Source organism: Tinamus guttatus, unplaced genomic scaffold (genome assembly GCF_059628265.1).
Source record: "Tinamus guttatus ecotype Peru unplaced genomic scaffold, ASM5962826v1 Tinamus_guttatus_pri_ptg000177l, whole genome shotgun sequence".
Taxonomy (NCBI): domain Eukaryota; kingdom Metazoa; phylum Chordata; class Aves; order Tinamiformes; family Tinamidae; genus Tinamus; species Tinamus guttatus.
The window spans coordinates 115,512-133,338 of NW_028288711.1; the positions used below are offsets into that span (position 1 = coordinate 115,512).

Below are 17,827 nucleotides of genomic sequence, written 5' to 3' on the forward strand. Positions count from 1 at the left end.
GTGGAGCATTAGAAAAAGTCACTTTATGTCTTGTTCTGTTTCATGCACGTGTCTGTCCGTTCCTTTGGCATGCAGGAACTTGCGCCCTGCTTCTACCCTTCCCCAGCTTGGAAAGTTAATTTGTACAGCTGGAATAGGAGAAAGTCATTGACTTCAGAGCAGGAAGCATTTCTGTGCTTTGAGGAGGGAAGGAAGAGTCTGGATGTAAAGGAACTAATGAAGCAAAAAGTTGTAGGTCTGGTTTGATTTGAGGACAAACTTGAGATTGGGAGGAGTGAGTGTTAAGAGCTGTGGCTAAAATCCTATGTTCACATGATTGTAAGAGGCTTCTAAGGAAGTGGCCTTAGCCAAAAAACGAGCTCGGAGAATGGGGACTGCATTGTAGGCCACATACTTTGGTAGTTACGTTTCTTTCTTTCCAAATTGAGTGATTCTGTTTCTAATGACAGACGCATGGTTGTTGTCTCTCCATGAACAGTAATCCCAAGCCTTGAACATGAACAGCAGGACTTGCGTTGGGGAAAATTCTGAAATCAGCACTCTTCACATGCTTCTAAAAGAGAGCCTGTCTGTCGAAAAGCGTTTTCTTAATCATTATTTCATGTACAATTAACTGCCACATGTTTGTGTTCTCCCAGAGCCATAGATGGTTTGAGAAAGTTGATCTTTCTTTTCTTTTTAGGAGAAAAAGGGAGGAAAAAAATGAGAGGGGATGAGAGTCTGCTGCTGCTGGAGTTGCATCATTTCTTAAGAGCTTTGCCTCTCTCTCTCTCGCAACGGGACACACTGCAGACCTTGCGCAGTAGGTGAAACCCTGCTTTGCTGGAGCTCTGCCGAAGCGCGCCGCGCGCTCAGGGCCGGCGCTGGGGCGCAGGGGCAGAGCCCCGCTCGCTGCAGCCCCCAGGGGAACCTCCCGGCGGGAGGCTTCACCGGCCACTCAGGATTGCTCCTCTGTCAATCCTCCCTAGTCTGCAAACAGATGTGTTGATGCAGCTAGTGCCCTGAATGTAAAAGAACAGAATTTTCTACAGCGTGCAGCCGAGTTGGAGAAGGGTCAGTGCCTCCTGCTTGTTTCCTACCCCAGCCCTCTTTTAGATTGACCTGTTTTAAATGGAATATCTCAAATTAGAATAATGTTGCTGCAAAGTGTCAGGTTCCTAGACAGTTTATTTTTTTTTAATCTAAAAAAAAAAAAAAAAGGACCTGGTGAAGGTAGACATCTTAGCACATCAAGCCTCAGAGCCTTTCCTTGCCTGCCTTTAACGAACTCTGGGTCATGATGTAACTCACTGGTCTCTTGGGCTTGGTAAGCTACAATATGTTCAAGTTTTGCTCTGCATGTATTGTCTTTTTCTATAAAATCTGCTTGGACCAATGTGCTGGGAAGGGCACCCGCACGGTTAAGGAAAATGCCAAGGAGGAGGCTGAGAAGGTCCTTTCAGTGATTTCCAGCTTTGCTCTTTGTGTTTTGGTGGTGTTTTGGGGGGGGTGGTTTTGTTGCTGTTGATTCCGTTGTTGTCGTTTTAAAGGCACCACAGTAGTTTGTTGTTGTGTGTCTGAAAATGCTGCAGACCTTGTCCTTGGACGTCCTGAGCTCTCTGCCATCTCCTGAGATCCGAAAGTAGGAAAGGAAACCGGCGTTTTCGTAAACAGAGGTGGAGAGGAAAAATTAAAGCTGTGCTAGCTAGTCTACTTGGATCCTCATGGCTTTGAAAGCCTTTTCAAAGACCTAATCGCTCTTTCTTAAGATGCAGTAATTTTTCCCTCCCTTGAAATCTAAAAATTAAAAGGGGAGGGTGGGGCAGAGGAAATAACGGTGGTGGGCTGTGGCGCAGGGTCTCCCTGCAGCCGCTCCGGTGGCGGAAGATGAAGGATCAGCCCCGCCGCGGGCAGGGAGTAGCGGCGGCGGCGGGGAAGGGGAGGCGCCGAGACTCTTACTGTGAAGCGGCCGCGGGCGCTGCCTTTGTTGGGGCTGCGGAGCAGAGCGGCCCTGCCCCAGCGCGGTGTAGGGTTTCTCTGCCAATCAGGGGCCGACAGGCTGGGGCACGGGGAGCGGGAGCGAAAAGGGAAGTTTGCCTTGAATTTAGAGGAGGACAAAAAAAAAAAAAAAAAAAAAAAAGGTGTTGACAGTTGCAAGGAAGTTGCCGCCGCCTCGTTGGGGCGCATGGCGCGGAGGCGCGTGGACAGCGGCGCCCTGTGCGGCGGCCCGCGCGTCCTTTCCGCAGCCGGCGGGCGTCTGCCATGAGCTGTGCAGCCGGCAGGCGTCTGCCGTGAGCGCTGTGCGGCGGGCAGGGACCTGCCTGCGTGTCCCCTCCGCAGCTGGCGGGTGTCTGCCATGAGCTGCGCAGCCGACGGGCATCTGCCGGGGGTGCCATGCAGCCGCGCGTGGCAGAGCAAGGGCGAGAGCCACCACACCACTCTGTGCCGCATGGGGAAAACTTTCGAGGGCTCTGCGGCAGCTCTCTTCACGAGGCCTCCCTTGTGATAAGAATGCTCCTCGATTGCCTCTTTCCTCTTTTTTTTTTTTTCTCCTTATGTGTTCTCCCCCCATGCCGCAGGGCTGAGGGTGCGCTGTAGCATTTGCTACCTTGATGTTGAGTTTCTGTGTGGTTTGGAGCAGAGAGTGAGCATTGTGAAAGCGGCACCGCTGGTGCGGCCTGTTCACCTCTGCCTCTGGGTTAGGCCCACCAGAGCCTCTGAGCAGCAACCTCGCTTAGCTCTGCTTTGGCGCTGAGGCCTCCACACCAAAAAGAGCAGGTCTGCAGCCTCTCCCAGCGCTGGAAGCTCTGCTCGGAAAGCTCCCATCGTTGCTCAGGATGCTGGGCAGCTTGGTGCCCCTGGCAGGGTCCAGCTTTTCTGTAGGCCTTGTGCCTGGGGCAGCAGCCATGCAGCCAGCTGGTCATAATTTATGTATGGGGGGCCCCCTGCAAAATGAAGAAAAAGCAGTGGGATCTGTCGGATACTAGTGTCAGATGTGAAAATCTGAAGCTTTGGGTTGGAATCAGTTTAATAGTGCGGAGATCAAGAACTGTATTTGTTATTAGCAAAGCTGGGAAAACAAACCAGACCTTTAGAAGAGCTGAGGTTCTTTATTTTATAGCAATATCTGTAGCTAGAGCTTGGGTATTTGTTCGTTGTGCCCCTAGTCTGCAGTGGGCCTGGCTGGTTGTGTTTCCATTCATCTTGCTCCAGGATAAGCTCATGAGGAAAATGAAGTTATCCCTGTTTACAGAAAGTCTGGGCAGTGGAGAAGTAACTTATGGATGCACATGTTCGCACTGGGGCTGTATATTGTTGGCTTAGCCAAAAAAAAAAAAAAAAAGTTGATCTGTGTTCAGACTGAGAGCTGCATTTTCTGATCATCTCATGGTGGAAATTGCGAGTCAGCATCTGCTGGGAGTTTGTTTTGTTTGAGGCTGTCTGATCGGCTGGCAGAGCGGGGCTTTTGCATGCCTAAAATTTTTGGTGTGTCTTAAAATCCAAAGGCTGCGTATTTAGTGTCTGAGTTGCCTCTTGACAAGAGGCTTCAAGCCGTGGATATATTGGGCATTCGCTTGCGTCCCTGGCGTAGCACAGAGCCACCCAACATATCCTTGCTGGTTATTTGAGGAGCTATCCTTCAAGGTGCCCTTAGTTCCCCATGGGGGACTCTGGCACGTGTTGAGAGGGGCGGATTTCCAGGAAACTCGCGCCGCCTGCCCTCGTTGTCACCTCTCTGTGAGCTGTGTCGCTTCCCAGAGCGCAGCGTGGGGCTGCGGGGCCCTGCTGCCACCCGGCCTCGCGTGCCCGATGGGGAGCCAGCCTGCCACTGCTGGGTGTCCCCGTGGCCGGGAGTAGGGGGGGCACTGCAGGGTGTTGGAAGGAAGCCCCTGGTGTGTGGGGCCGGGGACACCTGGCAGTGCAGCTGAGTTCACCTGGGGCCATCTGGAAATGGCAGCTGCCTCCCTCCTGGCTCCGGAGGTGGGGGAAGGGCAGGCCGCAAGGCCTCGTTTGCCGATGAGTGTGCTGGGCCGCCTGTGCCTTCCTCATCTCTCGCTTGCTCTATGGGAGATGGGCAGCCTTTTTTCCTTTTTTTTTTTTTTTTTTTTTTTATTTGTTACCACTCGGTGCTGCTTTAAGCCTTTGGATTTGCGTGGCTGCAGGCACCATCTGCTCCCGCGTTGGCCTCCAGCGGTGCCGTGACCCAGCGCAGCCGCCGGGCGCATCATGAGGCGGTGCTGTGAGGCGGCCACCACGTTGGCCGCGCGGAGCAGCTCCTCCGGCACTGTGCCGAAGGGGCCGTGCTTGGGCGTCCAGGGGTTTGGTGCCTTTCTCCTGTGCTTGGCTTCTAGTGTGTCCCCTCTCTGACATTAAAATGGTCTGGAGGCTGCAAAGCTGATACGGCAATGCGACTGCAAGTGTGCGAAAGCACTGAGCAGGTGCTCTGCTTTGCAAGAAAAAGAGGAAAAGAGGGGAAGCAAAACCCCTTGGTTTAGGCTGCAGAAGAGAGCTCCTCTGCTTTAATAAATGTGGAGGATGAGGTAGCTCCAGTTCACCTGGGCTGACAGTTTGCATTTTGTAAATCACATCAGAAATGGCTACAGCAATGGAAGCAGTGTCCTTCGGCCTGCCCATGTTCTCTGCCACGCAGTGAGAAATGTGGGAGATGAAAAGCCCCTCCAGCCTCCCAGGACCTGCGAGCTTTGGGAGGAGCGAGGGCCATATTCTTGGGATGTCTTTTAGAAACACTTTAACCCATGTGTATCCTGATGTGCTCAGCTGGATTCCCAAACTCCTTACATTTCGGGGGGAGAAAAATAGTATCTGGCTGTGTCTTAACCAAAGAGATCAGGAATGGCAGCTCTGCTGATGTGGGCTCCGCTGCCTCGCAGGCGAGCCGGGCTCTCGGGGTGAGCCTCCACATTGTTTATCTTTGACCTCTGCTTTGCTGGCAGTTTCCTGGCAGAGTTACTTTGCAGAGTGAAGTTTGCCCATGATGTAAACAGGATTTGTCCCCGATTGTATCTTGTTTTAAATGTGATGTGTATATGAACATTTGAGCTAAATGCTGATATTTCTTCCCTGTCCCTCCTCCCTCCACCTCTAGCGAACAGTGCTGAGTAAGGGAGAGACAAGGAGGGACGCCTGCATGAAGACTGAGCTGCTGAAAGATATCACCAACAATAAAGAGGAAGGTGAGCATCTGCTTCGGTTGAGGGCCAGACCTTGCCAGTGGGGTTGGCATGCGACGCATGTGGCAATGAAACCAGGGCACCGAGGACGTGCTCTGTCCCCCTGCGGGTCTCACATGGGCACCTGTTGCAGGAGCTGCACCCGTCTCATCTGCTCCTGCTCAGCAGGGTTTTTCCCCCAAAGATGCAAATTTGACTTTCAGGCCATCCCTCTCCTCCCACCTGAAGAATTATGTCTAATTTTCACTTCTGCTTTGGTGTGGCTCTAAAGGAGACTTTAGTTACTTTGAACTTCCATTGTATGCCTGGTTTGAACTGAACTCTGATCCCTAACACACAATGACCTAGCCCTTTTCCTCCTGCTGTTAGACTTGACTCTCTTTTCCTGTGAGTTCCTTTGTGGCTCCAGAACAGGCACTGATTGCTCCAGGATGGCCAGGGTGGGGGAGATACTCTACACATTGTGCCATTAGGGGTTGCTTCAGGGCTTTTCTTTTTTTTTTTTTTTTCCCTCCTTTCTGCTTACTTTTACTTTGCAGAAAGGATGCAGAGTACATTTAAATTCAAGGAAGTCTTTCCTACGTGTTTGTCTGAGAGTTGCATGCATGCAAATCTGAGGATTTATCTGTCAGTGAATTAGAAAAGAAACAAAACACCCTAGTCTGTTTTTTTTGTGTGTTTGTTTTTTTTTTTCTTTTTGCCCCCTCCTTTTATTTTCATGCTTTCATTATTCCTTGCCTAGCTACCTCGCATTCCTCTGCAAGGATTTAGTGGATTTTTGTTCTTCTCTCCATAATAGAACACAAGAAAATCACAGAACTGGCCCTATCAAAATACCTAGCCTTGTCTAGAAACAAACTTCTGGACTTACTTCAGACCTGTGCCCTTACAACCTTGCTGTTTCTTTCCGTTCTGTCCAGCATTCTGTTTTGTGAAGCTCCTCCAGTTAGAAAGTAAAGCTCCAAAACAGCTAAGTATCGAATGCGGTGCTAGATCCAGCCAGTGCTTGCATGTACGCACCTCGGATCTGCGAAGACCAGAGGTGAAGTCCAACATGGCTGTGGGAGCTCACGTTGCTCCGAGAGGAGAATCCAGCTTTGATTAGTTTGCTTGGATCAGGACTGTTAACTTAGTTTGTTTAGCTCTAGGTGACCTCAAGGTAAGTGTCAAGAGTCTAGGGGAGTCAAAACCCAGGGTGATAGTTGGGAGAGAGACATGGCAGAGCCTTGAATGTTGTCACTGGTTTTAACTAAAGGCAAGTGTTGTGTATCAAAAGGAAGCGGAGAATCCTTGCTGAGCAGGAACAGCCTCAAGGTGCTCAACTTGCAACCACTTCAGCTTATTTTACAGTCCTCTTATCAGGGAAAAATGGTCCTAAAGTGCATAGTTCCCATTCTTGTGGTGATGTTCTGATCATATTCTGATCATACCTTTTTTTCTTTTTCTTTTTTTTTTTTTTCCTGAACATGCCGCATGCATAAAAAGGCAGTGATTTGCTTGATTGCTGTGCTGTACGCACTGTTGGGAGCTGACCTTCATTAACCAACTGTGATCGTTCAGAGTTTAGTTAGTTAATGTCTATTTGCGTTATAAATTTACGTATTGGGATGTTGCATGAACATTAAATTATTACAACAGACTTGCAAGGTGCATTTGGAAATTGTTTCCTTAAGCCCTGTTCCCGAAATTGGGGCTGGAGGCAGTGCATGGAGCTGGGATGCACGGATTGGTAAAGCGTCCGAAGCCTGAGGTTTCTGCTGACGTTTCCTGGAGCGGTTGCTGCCTTGTTACAGAGAAGGACGTGTACGCGAATGGGAATCCATGCGAGTGCGCTGATGCTGTTGTGTCTGGTGGAGACAGAGCCACGTGAGGCAGACTGAGCTGGTGCTTGATGGGAGCTCTTGTCTGTAAAATAAAATGAGGTTTGTCCTGGAGTCTCTTCCCTTTGGGAAAATTCTCCTGGCAGGCGCTCTGTGAGTACTGAATTCAGGATGGCAACCCTGAGGCTTGAGCTTGCAGATCCAAAGCCTGTTTGGTACTATTTGGGCTCAAGGTGTGATTTATAAGAAGTCACTTGTTACATTTACCCCCTTTTTACCCTCCCTTGACTCAGAAAGGTTGCTCTGAGTGTCTGAGGCCAGAATTAGATCCCTATTTGAACAATATTGGCACCATAGCTCTGCTGCTGCCTCAGGGAATGGCCCTTTTACTTACACATCTATGTACAGACTGGTGTTTTCTCTGTGTCCAAGATGCGATAGGATATTGTGGAAGCTTGCAGCTTTTAAATGTGATTCCCAGGTCTGTCCTGTAAGCAGGAAAGGCAGCGCTGGCTGCTCCGTGCCCCGGGGCTGGCTGTGGAGCTTGCACGGGGAAGGGCCTTGCCCTGCTCGTAGCCGGGCGCTTGGTGGGCCCTGCGCCTGCTCGTCCTCCGGTGCTGCCCGCCTGAGTTTGACGGCCTATGAGCCTGATGCAGCCAAAGCGGGGGGAAATGCAGTGTTCCTATGAGCTGGCACGTCCTTGCCTCGTTTCATCTTGGCACTGTTGAAGAGAAATAATTAAACTGTAAATTGAACGTACATCTGTAGTAATGAGAGCTTCAAGTGTTCCTGGCGCTTTAAGGCTCCCAGGCTGTGTGAAGTCTAGTGCAGGTTGCTCACTAGAGTTAACGTCCTCCTCTGTCTACAGTTGCTCAATATAGACAGGAAAAAAAACTGTGGGTGGGATGGTTTTTGTGAACCATGGGGAAATGTTGCAGCTCGTGGGTAAAAGTTGAGGTCTGTCTTTCCCCTCGGCAACAGGGAGGGTGAAGGGGCAGGCGGATGGAAGAGGGGAATGGGAAAAACAGTTGCTTTCTCGTTTCGTTGGGTCATATTGCATTTAGTCTGACTCGGAAAGAAACTAATTAAAAAGAGGTTTCTCACCAGAATTGCAAGTGATTGCAGTCGTCCTCCCAGTGTCCGCAGCTCCGTGCTCGGCACTACCTCTCACTTGGCCTTTCAGCTGCCCTGTTACTTTCTTTCATGCTGCTGTTTCTCAGCCCCAAAGATGGAAAGCTCCAATAAAGAGGTGGAATGAAGGAGCAGGCGAGGGCAGTCGACAGCAAAGTCTGCAATTAGGCTCAGCGCGTCGGAAACTTCACCCGAGGCAGCCATTTCACAAGGCATCGGCGGCAGACCACGGTGCCAGATTAGGAACGCGCAGTTGATTTGCTCTCAGTTAAAACTGCTTTCAGAGAGTGTCAAGGTTTTAAATTCCTGAAGAAGCCTTTCTTTTTTCCCCCTTTCCCCCTCTTATTGCACCTAGGAGATTGCAGCGTGTGAGGGAAGCGCTGCTTTCCATGGAGCAGCTGCAACCTTTGCATTTTCTGCTCTACAGCCAGCAGCTTTAAAAGAAGAAAAAGAATAATTTTCTTACTTTGACTTTCTCAGCATTTGAGGTCCCTGCTGGAGACTGACAGCCAGGAGACTAGGTCGAGCAAGAAGCCGCTTAGGTGATATCTTAGCTGTGCCCTCGTGGCATGAGGTGGTTGGTGCTGCTGCGAGGAGCACGAGGAGGCAGGTGGGAGGCTGCAGGGAGGGAAATCCGTTCGGATCGCAGCGGTGCCGGGTGTGGGCGGATCGGGAGCCTCGTGGCCACCGCGCCCGCCAGCAGGTAGCGGCCCCGTGTTGGCAGGGAGCGAAGCGGGAGCAGCGTCCACTCGGCAGCGGGGCGCACAGCCAGGCTGGCACAGAGCTGATGCCCCCCAGCTGCCCTCACTAGCCCCAGGATTCTGCAAAGTGGCAGTTGTGTTTCTCCCCCTCTGCTTCACCTTTGGGCCTGTCCTACGGCAGACCAGGGGTTCCCAGTGAGAGCAGGGGGCCTGCTCTGGCAATCTGGAAATACGGGCCATGGTCTGAGGTGGGTCTCCTCTGCCCCCTCTAATTTAAAAGGAAAAAGTGGAGGAAAAGGTGGGGAAGAAAAAAGAGAAGGAAAGAGAAGGGAAAAAGAAGGAAGGCAAAAGTTCTCCTCCTCCCAGAGAGGAACTTGGGCCTGCTCATTTCTTGGCTTCAAAATGCTCAGATTTTTGGCCCTTTAAACAAAGTACAGGACCGTGATGTACCATTTCGTGCTAGTTTGGACTCTTTCAACAGACATCTTCTCAGGATCCTTTTTATTTCAGCTGTGTTTTTTTTTTGGTTTGCTTTGCAGTTTTCTTTTTTTCTGCTTTGAGGAGTAAGGGTTGGAAGGAGCTGTTGTAACATAAGGACTATGAGCACTCATGTAACTTTCTTTTTAAAAGCTTGTGCCACAGGGCTGTTGGATACTGAATAAATATGTGATACCTGTGATTGTTTTAAAAGATGCTCTGTAAAGTACTTAAGGCAAAAACATGTCAAATGTGTGTGTGTATGTAAATGTACACAGCACTTGCACTGCAGTTCCAAATGCACTTGAAATCATCAGCTTTTCCGTTAAGTTTTCTTTGCTTGACAGTTCAGAGTTGTGATCCTTCTCTTGCAGCATCTGAAGGCCTGCCCTGTGTTTCCTTTGAAGAAACAGAGCTCTGCCCTCCTTCGAGGGGGCTGGAAGTGCATGGAAAATGCCTTGCAAGAGGCAGACCGTTGGGCGTGCAGGTGCTAGCAGTGCTCAGTACAGCGTGTTTGGGAAAACGGGTAGAAACTGCAGGTGACTCCGCATGCCCTTGTGGGGGTCCTCCTTCTGTGCTCACCGTGGGACGGGAGCCGACCGCCGGCACCAGCTCCAATGGAGGGGCGCAGGGCCACTAGCTTTGCAGAGCTCTCAGAGATCTCTCAGCACAGGGGAGCTGAGCTCAGCCCAGCTGCTTTAGCTTCCCCCCTCCTTTGTCGAGGTTCTGTTTACTTGGTTGGAATTTTAATTGTAGAAAAATGATTTATTATCGAGAGAGGAAAGCTAGACTTGAGTGAGGCTGATGCCAAGGGGCCTGTTTGTAGAGTGGTGGGAGGGTTGTGAACTCTTGCTTGCCCTCAGTGAGTAGTTAATTCAGACTGTTGATTTAAGTATATTCCTGGTTATTTTATTCTTGGCCTTGGGGAGGTGCACGGATAACACATCTGCATAATTTGGAGTCTGGAATTCTTTGTGCTATTAAAATATAGCCAACTGTTGGCAGACAGGTAAATTTAGGGGTGCTTGTTTCCACTTAGTAAGAACATCAGATCCCTAGCTCAGTGAGTGAGCAGCATAACGGAAGATTAATCTCTTGAGTGTGTTACCTCTCATACACACTGCTGAATTTTGAATTAATTCTGAATACTCAGAAAGGGATGCAGCATCATGGACAACGTGACAGGCTTTTATTGGTGGATGTGGCCATGGGTTGGAAGGAGCCTCCAGAGATCACCTAGTCCAACCCCTGCCCAAGCAGGGACACCCAGAGCACGGGACACAGGGTGACATCCAAGTGGGTTTGGAAGATCTCCAGAGAAGGAGCCTCCACAGCCTCTCTGGGCAGCCTATGCCAGAGCTCTGGCACACTCACAGTCCAGTTTTTCCTCAAATTCGGGTGGAACTTGCTGTGTTTCAGTTTGTGGCCATTGCCTCTTGCCCTGTTGCTGCCACTACTGAAAGGAATCTGGCCCCATCCTCCTGACACCCTCCCTTCAGCTATTGCTACCATATTCAGATGCTTCTATTAATTGCGATTACAGTTCTGTACAAGCAGTTGATATCTTTAATTTTTAGTTAAAGCAACAGTGACTGTAGATGAAGAACAGAGTTGGAGGGAGAGGGGAATATGGCGGAACTCAGCTTTGTTCTGGGTAGAGAAGAAATAAGTGAAGTCAAACAGTAGAGATTTAGAAAAATGTTGATTTTAGGCTTTTTTATTCTACTCACAGCGTAAGAGCAGAAAGGCTTCAATTGAACTGAACAACATTTTTGAGAAGAGCAAAGCCTGGAGCATGTGCTTCGTTTCGTTGTTCCTGATGAGCCGGGGAACTCCATACGTTTGCCATATTTTAGCAGGCTTGCGGTGAAACATCTTTTTCAGAAAATGAGAACTACAGCTGTGGAAGTTTGGTGTGCTTGTCTGACGGCACCTCCATGGACAATCAGATTGTATTTGGCCACCTTAGTAAGAGTGGAGGAGAACCTGTGTGAGGGATTTTCATTTTAGCCTCATTGCTTTTTCATAGCGACCTTAGGCTTTTTTGTTCTCTTCCAACACTACCTTTGCCAAAATATATATTTTTTAAGTCATAGCGTGGTCTTATAAAGATAACAAGTGTAACTGTTGGCTGCGTTCTCACCTGGCCAAGATTTCTCAAGTAGTTAAATAACAATGAAAGAAAAAATCGTGGCACTTCGTTTTCTCCCAAGGAGAGTCCTTGCTCTTAGAAACAACCCCCTGGGCGCCTCCTCCGAGCTCTCAGGACAGGGAAGGTGGCCGGGGTGGCATGAGGTGGCAGCAGATGGAATTGCTGACTTGGGCCCCCGCTGGGCTCTGTGGAAGTGCCCCGCTGCGGTTGGTGTTGGCCGCTGCCCTCCTGCAGGTTCTGCTGGGCTCTGCATCGAGTGCTGCTCCCGTGACAGGGGCAGCCGCTGCCGTGGCTGGGAAGGAAGGGGCTGCTCAGGGCAGGAGCCGCTGAGGAGGGACTGCCCGGGGAGGCGCCCAGAGGAGCTCTGGTCTGTGGTGGGGCCTGAAGGCGCTCCCCAGTGAGGTGCTTAGCACCACCATCGACGCCTCTGTGTGTGGCGCAAGGGACAATCTCCGCAGTGAGTCTAGCTGTACTGACCACTTCTGAGATGGCTCTGAATATGGTGGTTGAAATGCTTTTCTTTAAATCCCAGATAAGCACCAGAAAAGCAGGACATTTGGGGAATACCACAGTTGTTCCAGGTACTTGAAAGTGTTGGTTTTAGTGACTCCAGCTGCGAGGACTGTCTCTGCATGGATCAGAATAGACACTAGAGCTTACACCAGCCACAGACAGAGACTGCCGGAATGAGCGCATTAAGAGGGAGGCAGTTGTTTTTGTTTGTTTGTTTTTGTCTTCTTTCCCCGCTTCCAGGGGCCACTGATCCTTGTCCCAGGAGGGAAAGGGGATCTGTAGCCGAGCAGGGGCAGTTGCCAGAGCCGGGCCTGCTCACCCTCCACAGCCCGACCGAGCGCAGCCGCGAGCCTCCCGCCAGAGCTGGCAAGTTGCGCAGCCCGCGGCGCGGCGGCTCTGGGCGCTGTGCACTCGCACCAGCTTTCACCAGAGACGCTCAGATTTTATTATTTTTATCCCGTGCATTCGGGCTTTGCACAGCGAGCAGAGGTGCCGCTCCTTGGGGTGCTGCTCCCGCTCGATCGCTGCCCTCCGCTCTGGTCCTGCATCATCCTGGCCAGAGTCGCTTAGATTTGGCTGGCTGTGAGTCAGTCCTGCCTGCTCTGACAGCCCGCTTGGACAAACTGTAGCGGGTGTGTGCTCTGATGCTTTCAGGACGAGAATCCCCAACAGCAGGTTGATTTAATCATTCTGCCAAACGTGCCAGTGAGTTGTTATCACTTCTGCTTGCCTGGGGAGCTGCTAGCTTGCCTTGCTGGAAACTTTTCTGCGAGTACGTGTGAAGTTCATATCTGGATCCTTTCATCTTGGGTCTGAAATTTGACAGGACAAATTTATTGGTGTGGGGGGAAACAGGAGTATTTGGGGAGGGAGAAAAAACCTTTTTGTAGAAACACATGCTGCTGTTTTTTCTGCGAGAGTTTTGTTTCAGCCTGCATTTGAATCAGGTAGTTGTTTATGTCCAGATCTGCATTTGAATGAAGCGCTTTGGTGCTGTGTTCGCTCTGGCTTCTACCCCTGAAAGGACACAGGATGTCCTGGGCCTGGCCTGCTTACTCCTGGCAAATGAGGGACAGTTCAGCTGGCCTTTGCTGGTCGGTGTTGCAGGAGAGCTGTGTCTGTCTGGGAGCTGCTCCCTGTGCTCCTTTTGTAACAGCAAAACCTCCCTGCAGATGTTTAACCACGGAGCTCTGTCTGTCCCACGGAGTATTTCCAGCAAGCTTTTCTTGTGCAAATCTGGTGTTGTAACCAGCTTTGCCACAGGCTCAAATGCAAAATGGGCGAAATTCTGTTTGTTAGGTGAGGTTTTGACATATGGTCCAATAAAAGTGGTTACAAACGAACAAAAAAACTCCAAAAATCCATAGCTTGGAATAAACGGCTGCATCCACAGCCAAGGTGAGTTGAAATGAAGGTGTGGGTTACAGTTGCCTGCCCCAGTCCCTCCGTCTGAGGATCTAGCCCAAACCAATCAGGTAGGTAAATAGGCAGTTTAATTGGGTGTATGTAGCAGGCAATTTGCTGGAGGATACGTTTGCCCTTTGATAGCCAATGGGAGTAGCTCTGTCTTCTGTTGGAGTTTTGGTAACACTTGTGACTCTTTCTTTCTCTCCTCTTCCTCCTTATCCTCTTTCTCCAGGATTTAATGCCATGGCTGCAGATGAAAGTGCTGCAGAAAAGCAAGCGGGGGAACCAAAAATGGCCATAGATGGTGAAACCAACGGTTCCTGTGAGCACAGCGAAGCTGGGAGCCACCCAAACCCAGCTAAAAACACTCAGGACAATACGAAAGTGAGCCAGCAGGACTCGAGTACTAAATTAAATAGGATAGCAGAAAATGGCATTTCTGAACGAGACGGTGAGACTGGGAAGCAAAACCATATGAAAGCTAATGACTTCACACAGACTTCTGTAACGGGGAGCAATGGATTTATTTTAACGAAGCAGATGGCACAGGAGCAACCTCTAAGGACTACCAGCACCTTTGCTTCCCTCACCGGCCATGCTGCAAAAACCCTTCCAGGAGGAGCAAGCAAGGGGAGAACTGTGGGCACCTTTTCTCAGATGCAAGCCACGATGCCAACCAAGTTCGGGGAGGGCAGTAAGGACATGGATGCTAAAAAAGCCACCGCTGCTAGTGCTGAAGTCAAGGTCCACCGAGCACGGAAGACCATGCCCAAGCCTGCCCCGAGCCTGGTAATGTATATGCCTGGCGGTCGGAGCTGCTCTGCCGGGCCTGGCTTTCCCTGGTGTGCCGGTGTTGCCTTGCTGCATGTGAACCCGTATCATTTGGTGGTGTCCACTGAGTGGACTCGTATATATATGCACACGTATATATTTTTTCCCTTCTCCTTCCTACAAAGGGCAGAGGTGTTAAAATGGAGTCCCACAGCCCCCATCAGCTCCCTCCCTGCTCATGTTTCTAAATATCCAGCTGATCAGTCGCCTTGGGCAGCAGATCTGTGCGATGCACTAGTGGCCTTTCTCTCTCGCCTGGGCTGCTTCTCCGCCGCCTGCTGAAATCCAGAGCTGCTTGTGAAACAAATTAGATTCCTTATAAGTTTGACCCAAAGGAAATTAAGCGTAGCCTGTTAACTCGAGGCTTCTCCTAGGCTTGGAAGCTGTCAAGAGGCTGAAGTGTTAGGTAACTTGATTGCATTGCTGGGTCCTTAAAGTAGCAAACCAGCTGATGTTTGGACCCTCTCTTTATGTTGCTTTTAGTAGCAGCTTGTTTAGAAAACTTGTCCCTGGAATCCTTGAGAGTGACTTTACCGTCACTTAATAAAAACAGAGTTCTGCCTTTTGGGGGAGGCAAAACAGGGTTTGAAGTGATCTGCTGTGCCCAAGCTGTAGTAGGTCACACAGAAATGGGCCTTCCGTATCTGAAACACTGGCAAAGTTTGGTTCTTTGTGAAACGTTGGGGTGGAGAGAGTGGATTAGGCAGAGCTCCACTATGAAATCCTGAGCTCGAGCCCAGTGGCACTTCAGATATGGAGAGGATGGGCTGGATCGTTCTGTCCTGCCTGCTAAGCTGTCCCGTACCTGGGCCGAGGTGTGGCTGAGCCACACGGCACTGTGGCCTGGCAGCATGTTGGCCAGTGTCGCGCCGTGGGTCGTTGCCGGCTACCAATGCTGAGTTCACCTCGTGTCCCCCATGTGTTTCAGCACAACAGTGGTAGGGCATGAAGCTCTCAGGGCTGTGAATCATAGTGGTTTGGAGCAGGGGAAGGGAACAAAACAAAGAGCTGCTGGGTGCACGGCCAGGCACAGCTGGGGAGAGGTGCCCTGGGCTGCCCGCACCACCTGGGGCTCTGGGAGCAGGTGGGAGTCCAGGAGCATGGAGGCGCGCGGAGCCTCCCAGCCCGCCCCGGCGCCAGGATTCCTGCCGGGCGCGCGGCCTGCCGGGCCTTGGCTGCAGGCAGCCCCGGAGCCGGGCACGCAGCCCTTGCACAGCTCCCCGCAGGGCCTTGCTCCCCGTACAACGCTTTGGAGTGCAGCTGCCCTGCAGCGCTCCTGCAGCAGCCTCTGTGCGCTCGGGTTAGGCAGGGCTAAGCCCAGACCTGGTGGGTTTGACAGGGAGAGATCCCTTGGGGCTGAGAAACTGAAAGAGGCAATTCTCTTTTGAGAGATGACTGCCACATGGGGAGAAAACATCTTGCCCAGTGGGTGTTGTTTTCCCATTTGTAATTTACGAAGCATAAACTCTTTTTTTTGGTTCTTTTTAATCCAACCCTTCTGGCTTTAAGGCTTACCTCCAGGAGGGTGCGTGCAACCTTCTGAACGTTTGCCTTGCAGAGTACTCAGGTTGCTGTGCTTGTACCATTCATCAGCATTTGATCATGCAAAGCCAGGCAGGAACTGCAAACCCCAAAGCCTGCAGTTGTTCAGGCATTGCACAGCTTGTCCCCAGCAGTGATCTCCGTTTCCTGGGGGCTTAAGATTGGGAGAGAAACTGCATTTTCAGAAGAGGCTGTTGTAGCATTCTCTGCACAAGTCCCCTAACTGGATGTGAACCTGTGGTTTTCAAGATTTGATCTCATTTCTGCAAGACAATAAAACATCTGTCTTGTTCAGCCCTCCTGATAATTGCTACCTAATTTCCCCACTGTCCCTACTGCTCTTCTCTTTAGAGTAGCAGAGCCCTGCAAGTTATTTTTGGTCTCCTGTTGGCTCTTTTGTTGAGCTGCTTGTGGGAGGCTCAGCAGAGCATTGCAAAAGCTTCCCAGGCCCCAGTCTCCACACTGACACCTTTTCCCTTGCAGCCTATATGGTAGCAGGTGCTGTGTCCCAGGAAGCAGATTGTGGAAACCACCCAGAGGCTGATGTTACAGGAGGCAGCAGTTTCATGGGTAACCTTTAGAGCATTGGTGTTTTCTTGGTACACTCCTCCTGCAAACCTGTGCTGCCCGGGGGAAGGATGACAAAAGAGTGCCTTGTAGCCTGCAAAGCTCTAAAGATTTTTTCCTCTGTGGTTCCTACCAAAACCCACTGGGATGAAAGAAAAAATGTTTTCTCCAACCTTACAGCTTGGAGGACCTTGGTAGCCTTTTCATGTATGTGCAGATTGTTCTTTGACAGGAAGAAGATAGTTTTCTCATATGTTTAATGAGCTTTTTCTCTGTTTAGGATTTGCTTCCTGAATTGGGATCGAAGCTGATTCTGAAACAGGTGACAATTTTAATTGATGTTTTCTGTGTTAAAGTTGTTGTTAAGCAGAGACCTCAGAAGAACTTTTTGGCAGTGTCGTTTTTGCTCCCCTTCTGATTATTCAGTGCAGTAAGAGATACCCTGCTCTCCTGGAAGCTCCACTTTGTTTCCTTCTTAATTGATTTACACCAAAGTTTAAGTCAAGGCAAGTGTTCGTGCAGGCTTTGAGGGTACCTCTCCTGCTCCCAAACTCCAGCTCTTTCCTCCTGAGTGTAACTCCCTTGTGATGTACCTGGGGGGTTGCAGGGTAGTGAAACCATCCCAGAGTTATCCCTCGAAACAGGAGGGACAAGTGGCAGATTTGGGAAGCCCTGGTCACGCTCCTGCACGTTCCTTGGTGACTGTGAGGCCATAGGTGGAGGTGGGTTGTACTTCCTTGCTGTGCAGAGGAGCCAGCCCAGGGGACTGCCAGAAATTCTGTGCAAAATCAGTGAAATGAGTGTGTTCCCAGAGCATGATGCCAGTGCAGGTGCCCCGCTCTGCGGCAGCAGCGCGTGAGCACTTGCCTCAGCGGCACCGTGCTTGGGGCCTGGCGGCGCTCGCAGGGCGCCCAGCACCGCAGAGCTGCCCTGGGCCACCCCTCTGTAACCTGTGGCAGGGCCCTGATCCGTGTCTGGGCTGTCTCAGCTGCCTCAGGCTCTCAGCTTGCAGAGAGCAGGGCTGTCAAAACAAAGGGTGATTCCTAGCTGGGATCTTGATGGGGATGTTGAGTCCTCAGGATGGAAATTACAAGCAAAGGACCTGCAGAAGTGGAGCTCTCCGTCCACTTGGAGGTGCTGCTCTCAGCTGCTCTGCACACACAGCTCCGGCTGTTCTCATGTGGATACATGGACTGGAAGGTCAGTGTGCACCTCAAGGAGCTTGGGTGCAGTTAACTGGCCCCGGTGGCCACTCTCCTCCTCTCACAGAGAGGTTCCTGGAGAGTGAGGGGGAAAACCTACCGCTTGTTTGAGTTGCTGTGGCTCCTTTTGGCTGAAGTATGAACGCTCCCTGCCTTTCCGACACTCCTGATCTTGGAGGGGAGCAGTTCCTGTGGTCCCCAGAGAGCGTGCTTCCCCACAGCCTCGGTTCCCGAGCCCGCTCAGGGCAGCTTCGTAGTTCAGTTTTTGCACCCTCATGTTTAGCATGGTGCGCGTGGCAGCCTGAAGCAGGCA

At 50.8% G+C, this 17,827-nt stretch overlaps 1 protein-coding gene across 6 annotated transcripts in view; it reads left to right on the plus strand.

The window, feature by feature from the left end:
- Positions 1-17,827, plus strand: part of EHMT1 (euchromatic histone lysine methyltransferase 1) — a 106,611-nt gene that overhangs the window by 43,295 nt on the left and 45,489 nt on the right. For 5 of the 6 annotated variants that reach the window (XM_088523281.1, XM_088523285.1, XM_088523280.1 and 2 more), the window contains exons 2-4: positions 5,087-5,174; positions 13,605-14,161; positions 16,593-16,634. In XM_088523281.1, the coding sequence (XP_088379407.1) occupies positions 5,087-5,174; positions 13,605-14,161; positions 16,593-16,634 (687 nt within the window). Of the gene's footprint in view, positions 1-5,086; positions 5,175-13,604; positions 14,167-16,592; positions 16,635-17,827 lie in introns of all 6 variants that reach the window. The other variant, XM_088523282.1, reaches the window with a different exon arrangement.